At 36.9% G+C, this 20,924-nt stretch overlaps 1 protein-coding gene across 1 annotated transcript in view; it reads left to right on the forward strand.

The window, feature by feature from the left end:
• Positions 1-20,924, forward strand: part of cachd1 (cache domain containing 1) — a 73,840-nt gene that overhangs the window by 27,648 nt on the left and 25,268 nt on the right. Inside the window, exons 3-7 of the mRNA XM_082135997.1 lie at positions 6,239-6,387; positions 13,606-13,712; positions 17,758-17,884; positions 19,836-19,980; positions 20,069-20,285. Coding sequence (XP_081992123.1) covers positions 6,239-6,387; positions 13,606-13,712; positions 17,758-17,884; positions 19,836-19,980; positions 20,069-20,285 — 745 coding nt within the window. The remainder of the gene's footprint in view (positions 1-6,238; positions 6,388-13,605; positions 13,713-17,757; positions 17,885-19,835; positions 19,981-20,068; positions 20,286-20,924) is intronic.

The following is a 20,924-nucleotide window of genomic DNA, read 5'->3' on the forward strand; positions in this document are numbered from 1 at the left end:
GCCTACTCCAGCTTCTGTTTTTGCTGTAAGGCATAAAGAGCTATCAATGTTAATACACTCTATTCTGACCAGCCTCAAAACAAATCAGCATGAGTGGCAGCAACTGCGCGCATACCCTCCAAATGTGTTTCTCAGCGACACACACACGCCCTGAGCAAGAACGGACAGGTTGTTACTCTTCACTTGGGTTTCCGTGCCAAGAGAATCCCTTTTGTGAGAATTATTCCTGTACGCTGTCTCTCTTTCTCTCACCTGCAGCTATTTACCGGCTGCTGGTGAGAGATTAAGCCGATCGCTGGCAGGTTTTTCTAGTGACACCTCGACAGCTAATTGCCAAACAGGGTTTTTGGGGGTAGACGCTGATAAACCGCTCTGCCTGCTGAGGCAATCGAGACCTGAAAGTGTTTGATTATGAAGTGAGTCAGGCTTTGTCATGCTATAATGCTGTTTTCTTGTTCCTCATTAATTGGCACTGGGTGTACTCCTATAAAAAGAGAAGGAGATGCAGACAAAGAATTATATTGATAACTCACTTATCAGCTTTTCAGACTTAGGTGTTGCCGACTAAGACTAGGCTGAGTTTCAGAAGTGTTATATTTAAGAGGAACATGTGAAAGTTCGGTAGTTTTGTGTGAGGTACAGTGCTACTCTACTAATACTCTAATGAGAGTTAGGTGACATGTAGTTGCAAAGTTACTTATAGTTAGTAGAATGTCTAAAGTGGACCATCGAAATAAATTGTAAGCCACACTCAAATGTACGGAAGCCCTGAAACGCAACAAAAAAAAATAAAAATCGGTAAAAAAATAAAAATTAGAGTATTTCGAGATTAAAGTCGAAACGTTTCGAGATTAAAGTCGAAACGTTTCGAGATTAAAGTCGAAACGTTTCGAGATTAAAGTCGAAACGTTTCGAGATTAAAGTCGAAACGTTTCGAGATTAAAGTCGAAACGTTTCGAGATTAAAGTCGAAACGTTTCGAGATTAAAGTCGAAACGTTTCGAGATTAAAGTCGAAACGTTTCGAGATTAAAGTCGAAACGTTTCGAGATTAAAGTCGAAACGTTTCGAGATTAAAGTCGAAACGTTTCGAGATTAAAGTCGAAACGTTTCGAGATTAAAGTCGAAACGTTTCGAGATTAAAGTCGAAACGTTTCGAGATTAAAGTCGAAACGTTTCGAGATTAAAGTCGAAACGTTTCGAGATTAAAGTCGAAACGTTTCGAGATTAAAGTCGAAACGTTTCGAGATTAAAGTCGAAACGTTTCGAGATTAAAGTCGAAACGTTTCGAGATTAAAGTCGAAACGTTTCGAGATTAAAGTCGAAACGTTTCGAGATTAAAGTCGAAACGTTTCGAGATTAAAGTCGAAACGTTTCGAGATTAAAGTCGAAACGTTTCGAGATTAAAGTCGAAACGTTTCGAGATTAAAGTCGAAACGTTTCGAGATTAAAGTCGAAACGTTTCGAGATTAAAGTCGAAACGTTTCGAGATTAAAGTCGAAACGTTTCGAGATTAAAGTCGAAACGTACCAGAATACAGTCTTCTGTAGAAGTTGCGTGTGTGTGCATTCATAACGGCGCGCGTCCACTGGTGCATAGGACGTGCTTCCAATTCTGAATTTTTTGTGTGTGTTTCTCAAATATAATATATTATATAATATAACCACTGGTGGTGGTTGAGGAGAGATTCTCTGAAATGATTGTAAAGCGCTTTTAAGTGTAGGCCTACAGTAAACATATGAAAGCGCTATATAAATGCCTCATTCATGCATTCATTCAGCTGGATATCTTGATCCAGTCTGAAAAGTGTTTTCGCCTGTAGGCTAAAGTCTATTTCGGCGCAGTATATTTTATAACGTCCTATAGCCTAATGCCATGTTGGTAGATTTTCATTTTGTTGAAAGGCAAGATAAAAGTAAAGCTATTATTTTGTGTAGTTCCAGTTCACACACACACACGCACGCACACGCATGAATGCCTGTGCGGCCGGCAATGTGAAATAACGGCAAGCACACACGCAACTTCTACAGAAGACTGTATTATGTAATGTTTCGACTTTATTCTCGAAATGTTTCGACTTTATTCTCGAAATGTTTCGACTTTAATCTCGAAATGTTTCGACTTTAATCTCGAAATGTTTCGACTTTAATCTCGAAATGTTTCGACTTTAATCTCGAAATGCTCGATTTTTTTTTTTTTACAGATTTTTTTTTTTTTTACGTTGCGGTTCAGGGCTTCCGTACAAATGTAACATTTTCATAGTATGATTTTTTTTTTTATATATTTTTTTTAATATTATTATTTTGTGGTATGGTGATGCAGCCTAAATGCAGTCTATTTTTGGCTCTAAAAGCTGCATTGGGTTAAATTGACCTAGTTTATTAGAGCTCTTCAGTTTGCTGTTCAGAATTAGTATTTTCAGGACTTGTGAATAATGAAGAATAATTGTTGTTGATTTTAATAAAATGAAGTCTGTTCTATTTTGTTCTGGAACACAAATAACACAGTCATACTTCAAACTTTTCAACCGTTGTGTGCTTACAATGGTTATCCACTTCAAGCGATTTTTAACCAAAGACCTTATTTTTCCCATAAATTTTAAAACCTTCTTAAAACCCATTAGAAATTGCTTAGGAAACCCAAAGTGAGTTAGCCATTCGTGTTAGCCATGACATTTCATGTTTGAGCAGCTCAGATTGACATTAGTTTTTGAAAAAATTATTTGATATCAAGTCATGGTTTCTTTTCTACTGCTTTGAATTGTGTTTTGCTCTATTTATTTATTTTATTTGAGATTCTAGTTCTAGTTTTATTACGCATTGTAAAGGTGATAAAATAACACCTTTTAGATCTGTAACTACAAATCTCATTATTCTGGGTTCCTCTATAAAATGCGACTTTCATTAGTTGCTCGTTTGGCAATGCTGTCAACATCTGCCAGTCTTTTGCACACGCACACACAGTAATGAAGGCCTGGCACTGCCGTTCTTGCAAGTTGAAAAGGAACCCCAGAGGAAAACGGCACCAATTAGGATCATGTCCATGTCTTGTAGAAACACAAAGACAAAGCACGCCTGTCTTCTCTTAACGTCACCATTTTAATGAGATCGCACACAGACCTCGTCAAATATCCCAGACTAATTTTCACACAGCTTGTTGTGAAAGATATTTTTTGAATTAGGTCGTTTTAGGGCTGCTCGATTATGGCAAAAATCATAATTACGATTATTTTGTTCAATATTGAAATCACTATTTAGCACGGTTATTGGTGGCCAATATGATCAAAATCTTATTTCATGATAATTATGAGTATTTTTAGATTTCACAATTAATGAGAGGCTACTTCAGCAAAAATGAATACTAACTAATGTAGCTACAGAAGACAAGTAAACAGTCTGAAATACAATAAGAACAAAGAGACGAATTGCAAACAAAATGGACAAATAAATGCAACAAAACAAAAATACAAATTAAATAAACGGTGCTTTAAGTTTTTCAGGGAGATGTACTAACAGTGGTATTCAGATAATACAATAATAGCCTATAACAGAAACTGAATAAAGTAAAATAACACTGCATAGTCTTCACTGGATAGGCTACATTAAATATAGATAAATCAGTATTAAAGCTACAAAATGTATTCATTCAAGAGCAGTGAGTGATTGTATCTTTGTCTTACTCTGAAGCAGTAATATTGGGCTGCTGTCACTTTGAGACCGAATGCACGGATCCAATATACTGTTACACACGCATTTTCTTTTTCAACTGTGTACATTCACTTAAGATATAATCGTCTGTGTTTACGTGGATACTTACTTAAATGGTAAATGGACTGCATTTATATAGCGCTTTCACAGACCTATGGCCACCAAAGCGCTTTACATATAGCCTCACATTCACCCATTCACTCACTCATTCGTACACCGACGGCGGTGTCACCCATGCAAGGCGCCACCCATCTCGTCGGGAGCAGTACTTACCCAAAGACATTTTCACATTTTTGTGTGTTGGCTATTTGACCGACCGTTTAGGCGCTAATCCGCGAGGTATACTGTACAAAATGACAGTTAAAGTATACTTTGCGAGCCCACAGTCTACTTTGCTTTTGCGCGGTCCACTCCAACTCGGAGCGTGCTAACAGAAAGCAGCCTGGGGAACAGTGTCTCTTTTGCGGCTTAATGCTCTTTTATCAAGCACGTCCCACAGTTTAGCAAACATTAGACTGCATTTTACAACAGTCACTTATTCGGCTGATTTGGATGTTAAGTTTGGCTTAGGGAGGAAAGAAAGTGCACCGCAGCTGCACAATAATCGTTTTACCCCGATTATCTTGTTTTCATAATCGTTGGAAGCCAAAATCGAAAATCTATTTCTATTAAAGCAAAGCCCTAGGTAATTTCTTCGATATTAACTGTAGCTTGTATGTTTCATTTTTGATTTTAAAAACAAATGTAGCCGATCTTTTACCAAAATTCAGTGTCTCCAGGAATGTGAGCGCAATAACTTTAAATTATCTTCTAGCTCATTCGACACTTGAAAGCTTTATTAGATTCTCTGAAATGAGATGTACTGCTGTTCTGGATAATGGTGTTATTTTCTGACCTGTCTAGAACTGGAAAGTTTCCCTTGGATCATGAACTTGAAAGAACAACATTCAAGTTTAGCAGTAATGGCTGAAACAGGCATCTGATTGGATGTTCACGGCCAATGGGTCATGGTACATTACTTCAATCCAGGACTTGGAGGAGGAGATTTTTCTTTCTTTCTTTTTTGCCTTAAAATTAGACTCTTATGAAAATTGTTGTTAATGCAAGAATTGTGTGTGTGCATTTTTTGGTTTACTAAAACATCTGGTGAGAAGAAAGCAGATTATGTGTCACTAATTTATGTCCTGTGTGGGGGAAACTCTTTGGTGAGCTGTTGCTCTACTTAATAACTTTCTCCAGGGAACTCCAGTATGTATTGGGTAAACCAGAATTCACAGAAACATGGTTAATCAGCCGTAACTCCTTCACACAAGTGCAGTATAGACTCAAAGCTAAAACAACATCAGTTTTCTGAAACCCCTTCTAGTTTATGAACTTAGATTTCCAAAATGCACCAAACCATTTTCCCAATGCCTGTGGCACTGCGGCAGCTGACAATGCATGTCTAATGGTGATCGATTACTAGTCCCAAGGTTAGTTCAAGCTCTCTTTGATGTAGAGTGCAGGCCCAGATTTTGAAAGTGAATTAATCTCTGCTTATTTCACAGGGCTAATGGAAAGAGACTTCTCGAACAAGAAGTGTGTGTATCAAAGTGATATTTGATCATTTATGCTGCATTTATACAAAATGACAGTTTTACAATCCAGCAGTTAACTAAATAAAAATTCTCCAACATTTTAGTCTAGACTTCTGTTCATTTTATTTTATTTTATTTTTAAAAAGGTGTAATAATGTAAATAACATTTTTATGCCTGTTTTCTTTTTCTGCCAAGAAGTGAGAACAGCATATTATGACATTTTTCAAAACGGGTGGCAAAAATTCGAATCCCTAAATAGAAATATCAAGGGAGCACCTGGAGATGCTGCTTGGTACTCACACTTAACGCTGTACACTTATCCTACAAACTGTCGTCATCACTTTCCTCCTGATTGTCCTCCTCACTATCTTCCTTTCTCTCGAACATGGTAGATGATGATTTAATTTAATTTAATTTTAATAACATTAATGACACAGACAACAGCAGGAATATTAGGCTGCTGTCACTTAAGACCAAATGCACAGACCGAATATACTGACACGCATCCGGTTTGTTTCTCCACTGACATAACTGAGAGAATACTTGCAGAGACAGGTATTTTGTCATTATTCCCGATTTTCGCCTCTTTTTCCACATTTAGAATTGTTTGAATGTGTAAATTGGAAAGACAAAAGACGTCCAAATGATAAACTTTCATTCTATGGTGGTTAAATTTAGCAGTTAATCCGCGAATCACATGCGTGCCGAACCGCGGGGCCTGGTCCGTACGGATCACGGATCAACTGTGATCCGTCGCACCCCTAATAATCAATGAACACACTTATCATCATGATTGCTATCTTACCAGAGATGGAGAAAAATCCCACTGCAGTAAATAAACGTGTCCCTCTCCCCAAAAATGTTGGAATTTAAAAGCGCTTCCCTACATGTTTTACCATGCATGCGCACCAGTAATGTGAACCCCTGTTAATATGTCTGTTTGTATTGTTTTCAGCTAGCGAAAAAGATCCGTGAGAAGTTTAACCGGTACTTGGATGTGGTGAACAGGAACAAGCAGGTGGTTGAAGCATCTTACACGGCCCACCTCACGTCCCCTCTCACAGCCATCCAGGACTGCTGCACCATCCCTCCCTCCATGATGGAGTGAGTACTTGTTAATTACACCTTTAATTTCACTAATCTAACTTTTTTTCTCCACAGCACTTCCAATGACAGGACATTTTAAACAATTTGCACACCTTTAAGTGCATTTAAAGCATGTTGAATCTGTGTGAATGTGTGTCATCGTAGTCTGTATTTGTAACGGGTGTGACTAAGCTCATGTCAGTGTGGGTGAGGAATGCATTTTAAATGCCACGAATATTGTTTAAATCAGTGAAAGGCAATGATGACTGCCGAGTTGTCAGGCTGCACTTTTTAACCTAATCTCTCTTTCCCAGTGCAGTTTGCAGGGTTGTTGCTGTCTTTTGTCTGCTTTGTGTCTCGATTGTCCCTCCCTTCTGTCTGTCTGACTGACTCTGTCTCACTCACACATCCAGTCTCATAGGTTTGGCTCTACTTTCCTGAATTCGTCTTCTCTGCAAGCCTTTATTTCTGTTTGAAGGATTCTTCTCAGTCATCCAGTGACCTTCTCAGCTGTCTCTTTCATTTTATCTCGTTAAATATTTTTTCCTGTCTGCATTTCCTCAGTATCATCTGACATTTTAAAGGTTCTGCTGGTTATTATGAGTAAATTAAGTTGTTTTCCTCTGTTTCTTTCTCCCCCCTCACACTCTGTGTTCAGTATTCCTCAGCTCTGTCTGAGAGAGAGGGAGAAAGGCCATGTTTCCACATGCTTTGGTAGAAATTGAATTAGATAATAGACTAGATTAGAAAAGAGCTCCGGCAGTCATGAAAAATGTGGATGTATGTAAAAAAAAAAAAAAAAAAAAGTAAATTGTGATTAGCCGGGTTTCCATTACAGATTTGCGCAAAATAATTTAATGTTGATAAAAAACTTTCTCTCTTGCGATAAGTCATTTAAAAAATCATGGCAACGGATGTTAGTTGGTTTGAGTATGTCCGCGCATAACATACCGCACCATCTTTAAAGAATGATTTTGTGACTTTTGCGTACACCAGGTGACCTGTAAATGCGAAAAAAACTGTTTCCATTGTTGTTTTGGGAAATATTCCTTTTTCGAATTTCCTAAAAAACCATCAGGTTTTTCCAACCAAATGTGAGCGTAAAAATGGTTTTGCAAAATTTACGTGTTTCCATTGGGCGAAATTTAAATTTGCAATTTCAATTTGCGCAATTTGAAGGGTAATGGAAACGCAGATATTTTCAGACCTGGTAAAGTAGTGGAAACTAACAAAATAGAAATTAGGCCAGTAAGATTTACTTTTTTTAATTTAATTTTATTGTGCCGAAGGTGACAGTAAAGGCATTTATAGTGTTGCAAAATATGTCTTTTTCAAGTAAATTAGTTTATTTTTTTTTACTTTCAATTTTCAACATTGATAGGCTACTAAGAAAATGTATTTTAAAATGTAATAAATTAGAAAACTGCTATTCAAGTTAAAATAATATTTCACAGTATTACTGTTTTTTTAATGTATTTTAATAAGTTAAATCCAGCCTTGCTGAGCAATAAAGACTTTCAAAAACATAAAAAAATATATATATTGTGTATACATATACATCAGCTAGAATTTGCTCTCTATCTGTCAAATTTTAAAAATCCTTTACTCTATTCCTCAAAAATAAGTTTGTTTTGTCAAAATGTGCAGTTCTCAAAAGACTGTTTTGGAAAATGTCTCTGCCCCCGAGGCACAGAAACATCTTTTACGATGTGTTGTAGGGAAGAAAAATTATAGTAGGCATTTAGATGAGCAATCTGTTTTTCATTCAAGACTACAAATAGAAGTTTACTTCAGGTTTTCCACTATGTCATCCAGTGTCCAGTATCAAAGTCAAAGCAGTGTAAATATCACCTGGGGCTTGATTTAAAAGCATAAAAGAGCTGGCTAGGACCTGCTTTATCCTGCAAGACAACACTTGGATGCATTTATGAATGACACATCATTGGGCTTACACCTTCACACACCTGCCCAATCTGCTCTTCAATCTATATCTAAACCACCTCTTCAAGTTTTCTTAACAATGGAACGTATTGTACACCACCTTGATATTATCATGTTGCTTCCTGTTTGTGGGTTCTTGAAAACCCTTCGGTAAACAATATGATGTACATTTTTAAAAACTGTAGAATTGAACAGTACTTTTTAAAGATGTGTTTAAAATGGTACACTTACATGATAAGAATCCAGTCATATCAGTGATCTCTAAAAAAATGTCATTTTATTTTGGATAAGGGTGGTCTACCCTCATGGTGGCCACCACATTGAGATCATGTGACCTGCCGTGTACAAGTCAAAGTCTCTTTAAGGCACTTCAGTTCACTCGATCGCCATCTTGGTAATGCGATTTCAATGCAGATAGGAGACATACTAGCACAGCTCCTGTGTATTTGTTTGGGGAAAGACTGACATCACCAAAAATCTTTTGTGTGTTAATATTTTATTTCAGTAATATATATTTTTAAAGCAATCTGAGGACGTTGATTTCATAAATTTGCTTCTTTAGCTTAAATCACAGTACAAATTTGTATTTTTAGGCCAAGATCACTATAGTAATGGACAGTGAAAGAAAAACGAATTTCTAAATTAAAGGTGACATCACACTTTTGCCCTCACAAAGGGTCACAAACAAAATGCCTGTGCTATGATGAATGTAAAAATAGATTGAATAGATTTCATGTTCAGACAAGGTTCATAGAGATTTAAAGCTTCCATATGACATCTGCTCTGACATTGTGTCCTCTATCAGACCTTAGTTCAGCTGCACTCATGAAGCCCAGTCATGGCCGAAAGATCAAATGTTTCACACCATATCGATGTCACATCCCCATCGTATATCCCAGCGGTGTCTGTTCTCCCACGAGCGCTGACCTCTGGCACAGGAGAATGCTTTAATCAACACTCACCCCCACTGCCTCCTGCTACACTTAACAAGCGATGAAACCGTCTAGAAATAGCTCCTTACTCGGGATGCATGTGATCTCTCTCTCTCTCTCTCTCTCTCTCTCTCTCTCTCTCTCTCTCTCTCTCTCTCTCTCTCTGCTTAGGGGGATTTAAGTGTTGGTGGAGTGTTAAGCTACATTTATGCATTGCCCAAAGGATGGACTTCAAAATTAATGATGTTGAAGTGCATGTGGAGTCTGGAGTCTCCACACGCACAATTGATAAGGCTAAAGTCGTTATCACTAAAGGCACTACCATAATTTATTTCGACATGTACCATGGTTATACCATGATATTCTTTGAAGTACTTTGGTGAACCATCTAAATATCTTGGTGCACTTTATCATGCATCATTAGGTCATGTTGATAATTTTCAGCCTTTTGAGCATATACTGTAATTCAATTAATATATATAGGTCACTTTTCAATTTAATGCATCCTTCATTAAGTATTTTAATAAATCATATATATATATATGTGTGTGTGTAATAATACAAAATGTTTTTAATACAATAATTTTTTTTATTACGGCAATGAATTCAGACATGAATTGGTGATTCAACCCCCATGATTCAACCCCCAGAAACAAACTCTCATTCTCTTGATCTCCTTTTCCTCCCTCTTTCACTCTTTTTCTCATTCCCTGTTCACTGTTAATCCGTTCTGTATCTCCCAATCCTTTTGGAGCCAGACCGTTTGGACAGGCTCTGAGCCTGAGCTAATAAAGACAGCTTTACTGTGAGAGAGAGAGGGAGGGATGCAGAAATGGAGCAAGAAGAGGGGCTTAAGTCACCATAAAGGGGTCTTAAACGCTGCTCTGCCGGACTGCATGCTTTCCTGAGTCCATGCAGGGTGAAATAGGGAAACCTTTTTACCCATAATCCCCCTTGAGCCTCCCTCTTAACTCACGGAGACTGCTGCGCTAATGAAGCCCTGCTCTATTAGACGCAGTGTGAGTGTGTGTGTGTGTGTGTGACAGACAGAACTGATACCGCAGTGGTACGTGCATCTTATCTCCGCCGCGTGGCGAGACGTCACCTATCAGCCAGCACTCTGTTAGCCGTGGAATAGAATCACAGGGACTTGTTCTTGTCACTCTCAAACATGAAGTGCCACTAAATGAGGAGGAGTTCATCTTAGTACATAATGACGGCTCTTCACTTAGTGCTGCTATTAAGAGGCTAAAAGCATTCACTGCACATAAACTGTATTCATATAAAGATATTAATGATTGTGTATTGACATGGATTAAACCTTAGAATTACTGTTTAAATTCCTGATCCTACATTTCATTGTTATCTTTCTGACAGTATGCATTATAGATTACCCATTTTACTATTAGCGCAAAATACTATTTTGGGTGTTTAAGAATAAAGGGTTTATCTTTCTTCAATTTAATAGATCAGTATATAACCCATTTAATATACCTGCATGCTTGGGCCGATTAGCAGAAGTGTTCAACCCCCATTGTGTCAGTCATAAAATGTAATGACAGCCTTCTCAAAGAAAAAGAAACATTTTATTTGTTAATTTTTTTGTAAGTGGGTGTCTACATGTTGAAAACAGCATCATATGTTTATAATTTATTTATTTCCTTTTTTGTGATTTCATTCTGATTTGAACTAGATGATGTAAAATAATTGTTTTGTATATTATGTTGTATATTTTGGCTGGTAATACACTTCATGAAGTTTTTTTTAATAAGAATTTAAATGCATATTCTGAATGTAACTTAAATGATTATAATAATTGAATTATCAACAAAATCAAATTAACATTTATTTGAATTGTCCATTTTTAAATGGTTGAGATCAGTGGCAGTTGGCTTTAATTTTAGGATAATTTATAATGTGATTTGAAATTGTATACTTCGAGACTGAAATATGCAATTAGAAGTGAACAGCAGATGTGGTTTCAATTCGTGGTTATTTTGGGTCAGATGCTGTTTTTCCCAGCATGCAAAACTGAACACTACCCAAGGGCTTGTTTTTCCCATTTATTCCTATTTTCTTTCTGAATGTTTTTGCAGGGACCCTAATTTGCATGTTGAACCGAAATCAAAGATAGAGGAGGAATAAGTCTCAAGCTTTTATTCAATATATATTTTCTCTCCGCCTTTCTCGCTCTCGCGCTCTTTATATCCCCCCCTTCCGTCTTTTTTCTGATGTAAAATTCAAAGCAGCTTGCAAATTTATTTTTTATCTAGCACATTTGCTTTGCTACCACATGTAAAGTGTGTTGAAGGAGAATTCTAATGACTAAGGCCTGATGGGAATTAAATATCTGAAGTTCAAAGCGCTTTGCACATCACAGCAGCTGTCAATCAAACAGCAGCTTCGCTCCAGCTCTGTGAGACGACGATAATAGGGGGAGAGAAATGAACTTGACAGTGAGAAAGAAAGTAGTTTAGTAATGGATGATGGACAAGAACATATGTAGTTCATGTGGCAAGGACGAATAGGGTGCATGTAGATGAGAGCAGTGCATTGTGGGTATTGTGTGAAGAATAGAAAGATGTATGCAGTATCTGCCATCAGAACACAGTCGGTTGGGAGATGATGAGAACATGATGGCTAGAGCCGTTACAGAGATAGTGTGTGTGTGTGTGGCAGTGTGTTTAGAGGCAAAAGGGAGATGAAAGAGTGTGTGGCAGTGCTAGATCTCTGGAGACACTGCTTAGATTAGTGCAGGCAGAGACCTGAAACAGCAGCATAATGGGACGGCTACGAAATGTCATTCTTTTGCGGCACGTTCTGAGTAGATAAGACAGTCGTGGTTGTTGATTACAAATTTAGTTGTGTTCCTAAACACTTACTGCACTTGATCAATGCAGTCAATATCCACTAACCATGTAACTGTGCATAGTTAGCATTGATGGGACATTAAATCTCAGAAGGAGATGCTTCCCATATCTTTTGTTGTTGTTGTCACAAGCCATTCGCCCAATTAAACTCTGTTTTCTTTTTCTCTTGTGTAAATTCATCTGTATCTTGGTAAAAACGGCCAAATTAGACAGATGCCAAAATGGACTGGTAGAAAGACATATCCTTATTCTCAAACCATGAACACATTTTTGCAAGATAAAGGAAGCCAGACTGAATTAAATACTTTTTTATTTGCAGTGAGGATAAGCCAACCACAATGTGTCTTGTGCATTGCATTTATGGCTTAATATATGAACTAATTAATAATACATTTCAGTGTTTGTCAAGTCTTCTGTCTTCTGTCTGTCATACAATTTGACTAAAATGTATAGTCTTACCTACTTAAAACACTACTACACAGATTTTGCCTTTAACCTTTACCCTGAAGATTAGATTTTTCATCTTTAAATAGAATATTAAGACATTCATATTTCATATTTTCTACTTTTATATTTTATTTTTATATGTTCACTGTCGTTTCGTTTTTTTTTTAATGTTTTTGAAAGTCCTTTGTGCTTTTATATGATTTATATGATAAAAAATACAGTAAAAACATTAATACTGTGAAATATTATTAAATTTAAAATAACTGTTTTCTATTTTAATATATTTTAAAATGTAATTTATTTCTGTGATGGCAAAGCTGCAATTCAGCATAATTTCTCCAGTGTTCAGTGTCACATGATCTTTCAGAAATAATTCTAATATGCTGATTTGGTGCTCAAGAAACATTATTATTATCAATGTTGAAATCAGTTGTGCTGCTTAATATTTCCGTGAACACCTTGATAAAAAAAAAACATTTCAGGATTCTTTGATGAATAGATAGTTACAGCATTTATTATAAATATAAATCTTTTATAACCTTATACATTTTTTTTACTGTCAATTTTGATCAATTTTAATGCATTCTTGTTGAATAAAAGTATTAATATCTTGAAAAAAATAAATCGTACTGACCCCAAATGTGTTAGCTGTAGTTTTTGTGTGGTTTCTATTCATGTGATATTTATACTTTATTTATAAATGTGTCTCTTCTTGCTTGTCTAAAAGTGTTGAATGTAGTAAATAAAATCTAAGGATTCTCCCATTTGCTTCTTCTCTCCCCTCCGAATGCATCACTCCATTTTTCTCTTTCATCTTCAGCAGAAGAGCTGTGCAGCTTGTAGAAAGAGATATTGATGCAGTCTTCCTCAGGGGGGTTTTACCACAAAAGTGCAAAAGCTGTTATTATAGCATGAGGAGCACTTCAGCTTCTTTTTTCTTCATGACTGAGGCGTTGAGCAAACAACAAGTTTCCTTCAGTGTCACTTTCTAATTATCACTGGTTAAAATGGTCTGTATTGATGTTTTGTCTTCTCTCTAATTTCAGATTTGACGGTAATTTTAATGCCAATGTTTCGAAGACCATCAGCTGTGATCGCCTCTCTCCTACTGTCAATAGCCGAGCTTTCAACCCAGGACGAGACCTCAACTCTGGTGTGTAACACACACACACACACACACACACACACACACACACACACACACACACACACACACACACACACACACACACACACACACACACACACACACACACACACACACACACACACACACACACACACACACACACACACACACACACACACACAGACAGTGTCTAAGCTTCAAAAACCCAAAGCCAATTTTCACTTATCCAGCTGCTGCCATGGCAACCATTTGCAAAGAACAATATTGCTTTTCTGACGTCAAATCTTCAAAGATTTTTTTGGCCTTTTGAGTGCGACGAAAATGAACAATGCTGTCGAATACGTGACCTTGCTCATTTGTGTGTGGAAATACTTTATTTTCTCTCCTCTCATCTCTGTTTTTACTCCCCCCTTTTTTACTGACCACAGCTTTGTACCTCTGTGCTCTTTTCCCCTTTATATCTGCTCTCTCGCCAATCAGGAAGTGCATGTTTTTATCACTTTATACACTGAGCCAGTGTCAACACTTCCTCTTCATAACAGATAAATCAGTGTTTTTGCAATGGGAAAGCCCCCCAAGCCTCCTATATTGGATTTTAAATACATGCATAAGAATACATTTTTTACTAATTAAAATGCTATTTATTACAACAGAAAGTTTAAAACAACACACTGCACTGGCATGAAGATAGTCAATAAGTGAGTCATTTGATTGAGTAACCACTATAATGGATTCAGCAAGTAGTGTGATTCCAACCAATTACTTGATTCCTTTTGATCAATTCTTTAAAAGAACGAGATCATAAGAGTCATTTGTTTATTAATTGAATTAGATTGGTCCCCATATAATATATTTTGCAAAAATTATCTAAAAGGGGGAATTAGGACAGGGTCCTTTAGGGCAAACACACTGGACTACTCGTTGCCATGAATATTATTAGCCACTGAGTTAATTCAGTAACCACTATGATTGATTTAGCAAGAATTCCAACCGTGAATCAGATATTTCACTGGTCCCACTATTATACATTTTTCTATATAAATATCTAAAATGGTGCATATGGACTCCACTGAATTAGTGAATCATTGTTTTTCAACCACCCTGATTCGTTAAATATGAGAGAAAGGGCATTGTAGAGTGCAATAACAGCACAGCTCATGCTCAGGTTTAGCACTAAACACGTTTGCAATTTTTTTCTTCTTTCAGCCACCTTGGTTCAGACTCTACCTCTTTTTGGCCTCATACACTCGCTCTTATACTCCAGAACAGATTATCTCAATTCATCTTCATACTGATGCTTGTTTTTGTAAGGCAGTCATCAGGAGTTCATGTTACTACTCTCCCTCCATTTGTCATTGAATACTGACCCCGCTAACCATGCAGGCAGTCATCAGTCACATCTGATCCCTGTTAGTCTAAACATTGATGAAAAGAGGAGGGGGGAGAGAGGGGAAAAGTGAAGAAACAATTAAGAGGGAAGAAAAACCTGGAGAATAGAGCGATAAAGCAGAGACGGAGAGAGAGAAAGATATGGTGTTGTGTTAGAGTGTGATGTGAAGTCTTTGATTTAGTTTTTAGGGTTGGTTCTTGTTTCCCAACATTCCCCATGGCAATGTCCTTTGTTTCACCTTTTACTCCTCTTCACATCTCTATCTTTTTATTTTCCAGAGTTCTTTAAGAGTTATCTTGAATGTCACAAGGCTGTGTCATTACTGATATATATTATTTAAGCACTGGTGCTAGAAAAGTACATTATATTGGGGTCATAAATATATATATATATATATATATATATATATATATATATATATATATATATATCATATATAAATTCATTCGTTTTTTTTTTTTTTCAGTTAGCCTTCATTTTCTAAGTTAATCAGCTTAGCCTATTAGCTTAGCATAGCGCTAACTGGTTAAGGAAAGCAATTTTGCTTTGCTAGAATGAGATATCGTTATTGATAATGCTACTTTTTTGATAAGGCATTGAGGCTAATATTTTATGGGGGATAAGATATTGCAGCATACTATGATTTGGGACACTAATTCTTATCGAAATCGTATCATTTATGCTCACGGGCTGCTAGAGACACCACAAGGTTCATCAGTGTTGCTGAGGAGATGCTCTAATGCCAGTTTCTTTGCTCTTTTAGTAAAAATATGCAAATGCAAAGATTCCCCATGGCAATGTCCTTTGTTTCACCTTTTACTCCTCTTCACATCTCCATCTTTTTATTTTCCAGAGTTCTTTAAGAGTTATCTTGAATGTCACAAGACTGTGTCATTACTGATATATATTATTTAAGCACTGGTGCTAGAAAAGTACTTTATATTGGGGTCATAAATAAATAAATATATATATATATATATATATATATATATATATATATATATATATATATATATATATATATATATATATATCATATATAAATTAATTCGTTTTTTTTTTTTTCAGTTAGCCTTCATTTTCTAAGTTAATCAGCTTAGCCTATTAGCTTAGCATAGCGCTAACTGGTTAAGGAAAGCAATTTTGCTTTGCTAGAATGAGATATCGTTATTGATAATGCTACTTTTTTGATAAGGCATTGAGGCTAATATTTTATGGGGGATAAGATATTGCAGCATACTATGATTTGGGACACTAATTCTTATCGAAATCGTATCATTTATGCTCACGGGCTGCTAGAGACACCACAAGGTTCATCAGTGTTGCTGAGGAGATGCTCTAATGCCCGTTTCTTTGCTCTTTTAGTAAAAATATGCAAATGCAAAGATTTTTGGAGTTAAAAATAAACCAGGAAAGTGACAGCACTGTAGAGGGAGAAGAAATATAACAGTCGGTGGAGATTTAATGGGGAATGAAGGGATAGAGGAAATGAAAGTGTGTCACGTCATGACTCTGCTTCTCTGCTACTCTAAACACTGGATGGGGGATTAAGCACTCTGGGGCGGCACATGTGTATGATTTTTAAAGCTGTCAACATGCTGCAAAGTTCCTGTTTATACATTGGGTGCAGATTGATGGATAATTTGTGGTTCGTGCTTTGCATCCATTTTTCTTGCTCTGCAGGTTTCTACAGCAATTTGATTAACTATGTTTATTTTGATCTGAATTGGGAATGGCTGTTCCGTGTCTGTGTGGGACCTAATGCTATAGCATTTACTCTAATAAACATTATATTATATTATATTATATTATATTATATTATATTATATTATATTATATTATATTATATTATATTATATTATATTATGTATGTGCCATGTATTCTTTGACATGTTGAATCACTCAAACCACTTACAGATGTTTACTGCATGTTTAAGTGGAATAGATGAATCACAGGTCATTTTTTTAACCTGAGTAACCTCTCTTTGCACACATTCATCCTCTTTATACGACTCAAAATCCTTCTTTTTTTTTTTCTTTTTTTTTTTTTTTACTTTGGGTGTAAAAGATCCAAGTAATCTTGCTTAAGTACATTCTGGAATGGATCATACATATAAACAGATATATCTTGAATGCTTCCACTGCTTGTATTCCTTCTTTTCCTGTCTTTTCTTGTTCTTTCCCCCACTTTCCTTACACATCCCGGCTCCTGTTAAGTAAATAAACGCTTGAATTGATGGCTGCAGAGTGGTGATCGCTGTGCTTCTCGAGTGTTTGGAAAGGATCAGCTTGTCTGGGCTCCGGCCGTCACACAGCTGGGGCCTGTTCAACTGACACGAACTCTACAGCTGCCTCCTTAAAGTGCACACAGCATTCATAAAGATCCATGTTGCATGGCATATTAAATTAGTTATGGATGATTGTCTTCAGCAGTTTGTGATATGTAGCTACTACTATGTGGCAGAATGCTTGAAATACATCTACTTTACACATTGATGCATGACTTCACATGTAGTGATTGACATTTAATGCACAACATACAGTCAACCGGTTATTATCCAAAATATATTTTTTTGTTTGTTTATTTTATTTCATTTCATTTCATTTTAGAACAGGCCACAGACTGATAAAACAGATATGAAACTTTTCAAACTGTTCTTGCTTTCTCATTGACCTTAGTGCTGGCAGACAACCTCAAATCCAATCCAGGGATCAAGTGGCAGTATTTCAGCTCAGAGGAGGGCATTTTCACTGTGTTTCCTGCTCACAAGTTCCACTGCAAGGGCATATACGAGCACAGGAGCAGGTACAAAACTCCCCCCTCTCTCTCTCTCTCTCTCTCTCTCTCTCTCTCTCTCTCTCACTCACTCACTCACTCACTCACTCACTCACTCACTCACTCACTCACTCACTCACTCACTCACTCACTCACTCACTCACTCACTCACTCACTCACTCACTCACTCACTCACTCTCTCACTCACTCACTCTCACTCTCTCACACACACTGTCCTTTAATTTTCCACTCCAAACACTCATATACCCTACAGCAATGTATTGAAACCCTTGATGCACTATGATTTTCACTGTATTTAGGGCATACTTGGCTATGAGATTATTTTTATTTTTATTTTTTATTTTACTTTCCTGTTTCAATAAAATTTCTTCAAAAAAACTATTCAGGCTGATTAAATTATCAAATATTTATATTTTATGCATGTTCTGTTAATAGGATATCATTTAATATGATATGTACAACTTTTTATTGTCAAATGTTAGTTCACTTAAGAAACTTCAGCCAAGAACTTAAAGGGATTGTTCACCCAAAAGTGATAATTCTGTCTTGATTTATTCACCCTCATGTCGTTCCAAACCCGTAAGACTTTCGTTCATCTTCAGAACACAAATTTAGATCTTTAAATGAAATCTGAGAGCTTTCTGTCCCTCCATTGACAGCTATGCAACTAACTCTTTGACGCTTTAAAAAGTTCATAAAGAGATCATAAAACTAATCCATATGACTTGAGCGGTTTAGTCCAAATTTTCTGAGACTCGATTGCTTCACATAATGAACACATGAACAGAAGCTCAACTGAACCTGCTTAACACGAGAATGAACCTCATTGGTTCTTGCAGAAGCTCAAACGTGCTGCGTAACACACGAGAATGAACCTCATTGGTTCTTGCTGAAGCTCAAACGTGCTGCGTAACACACGAGAATGAACCTCATTGGTTCTTGCTGAAGCTTTAACGTTCTGTGTAACACAAGAAGGAACCTCATTGGTTCTTGCTGAAGCTCTTACGTTCTGTGTAACACAAGAAGGAACCTCATTGGTTCTCGCCCATCAAGCAAACATGTTGAGCTTCATATGGATTCGTTTTAAGATCTCTTTATGAACTTTTTGAAGCGGCAAAGTTTCAGTTGTGTAGCTGTCTATGGAGGGACAGAAAGCTCTCAGATTTTATCTAAAAGATCTTTATTTGTGTTCAGAAGATGATTAATAGTCTTACGGGTTTGGAACGACGCCAGGGGGAGTAATTAATGACAGAATTTTCATTTTTGATTGAACTAACCCTTTTAGTCCTTATTTGCAAAAAACAAAACAAATAAAAGGAGTAATTTTCTCCTTGAGAAATCGAGACAAAAGTTTTTGTTCTTTATATTAATTTTTATATAAATATTTTCAAAAAAAGGATTTGTTTCTCTTCCCAACTCACGCTGTCATTGGCACCTCTGAATTTGCCGTCTTGTGTGGCAGGGGGTAAATTACATTCTAGGGAGGCCTTTTACATCTGTTTAACTTGGTTACAATAGCTCCCAAGCCCTTGACTGGAATGCAGGGTCGCCCCTAATAAACCCCACTGGAATCTGCCACCCAGTATTGTGGGCACTGTGTGCCTATGCTGAAAGATGGGCTCATTTCTGCTGCCGTTCCCACAGCTTCTCTCCTCCTGCTGGAGATACACAAGAAAATCTGCTACTCACAGGTTTTCAACCACTTATAGGATGTATACGAGATTTAGGCAATATAGCTTTCATTGTAAATGCTGTACTTGAATTCTGACAGTTAGTGTTGGAGTTGAAAAGGGTTTCCAAAAACAACACAATAGAGTGCAGGATCTCTTGCACAAACACTGTAGTGAAGAGAGCGGGAATAACGCCAGGACTTCACTTGGCTTCCTGCCGTCAGAGTCCTGGAAAAGTCGTTCTGCAGCGTTCTTGGTGACTGTAAATCTTTGTCTCCGTGTCTTGGCAGGCCTGTGTATGTTTCAGCCGTAAGGCCACAGTCGAAACATATTGTAGTGATCATAGACCATGGTGCCTCTGTCACTGAGACCCAACTCCAGATCGCCCGTGACGCTGCGCTAATCATCCTCAACTCCATCGATGAACATGATAAAGTAAGGAAGTGACATCATTGTCATCATCAATCACATTCCACTGATTACATTTGTTCTTTTAGCACTCAACCTCTATTTTTTTCCTCAGATCTCAGTGTTGACGATAGCAGATACTGTTCGCTCCTGCTCTCTGGATCAGTGCTATAAGAGCTTCCTTTCACCTGCTACCAGCGAGACTAAGAGGAAGATGAGCACCTTCATCAACAACATTAAAGCTTCTGAAAGCCCTACCCAGCATGCACTGGGCTTCCAGAAAGCCTTTCAATTGTTGAGAAACACAAGCAATGTCTCCAGACAGCTGACTAGTAAGAGACCAAGCTTTTGTACAGGATCTTTTTTATGCATTTTTAGTGTTATGTTTAAAAAATACCTTGCTTGCACATTAATTGAATAAATAGGATGAAACGGGGCCAAATGGAAAAATATTTAGTAGTCTTTTAATGGTCTTAACCATTTTGATCACAAATCACTGGTCAGGAAATTTGCAATGATTGCACAAATACTGTAGATAAATTAACTTGATGTCTTTGCATTTTGGGCAGGAGCATTGTCTTGTTGAAAAATAACATCTGATCATTCCTCTTTAGACAACAACTTTTCATTTGTGCGAAGCAAGCCATTCTGAAATATTCTCCTGTATTCCAAATAATAAACTGACTTTTCACAGTGGAGTAGCTCACTAATTCCAGCAGCTAAAAAGATTCCCCTCACAATGACAGCTCTTCCTCCATTCTTCTCTGTGGTAGAGATACTTTATTATTATATTTCTCACCAGATTTTCGAAGACGCCACTCTAGAGCATTACCATGCAACTCGTGGTTCATTTTGATTAATCACTCCACACACAACTTCCAATATTCCGGCAAAAACTTAATTCTGTCTTTGATGTTTTTCTGAGACGGCAATTGTTTTTTAAGTAGTGCATTTGCTTAAATTACGCTAAT

Source organism: Leuciscus leuciscus, assembly GCF_965113295.1.
Source record: "Leuciscus leuciscus genome assembly, chromosome: 14".
Classification (NCBI taxonomy): Eukaryota; Metazoa; Chordata; class Actinopteri; order Cypriniformes; family Leuciscidae; genus Leuciscus; species Leuciscus leuciscus.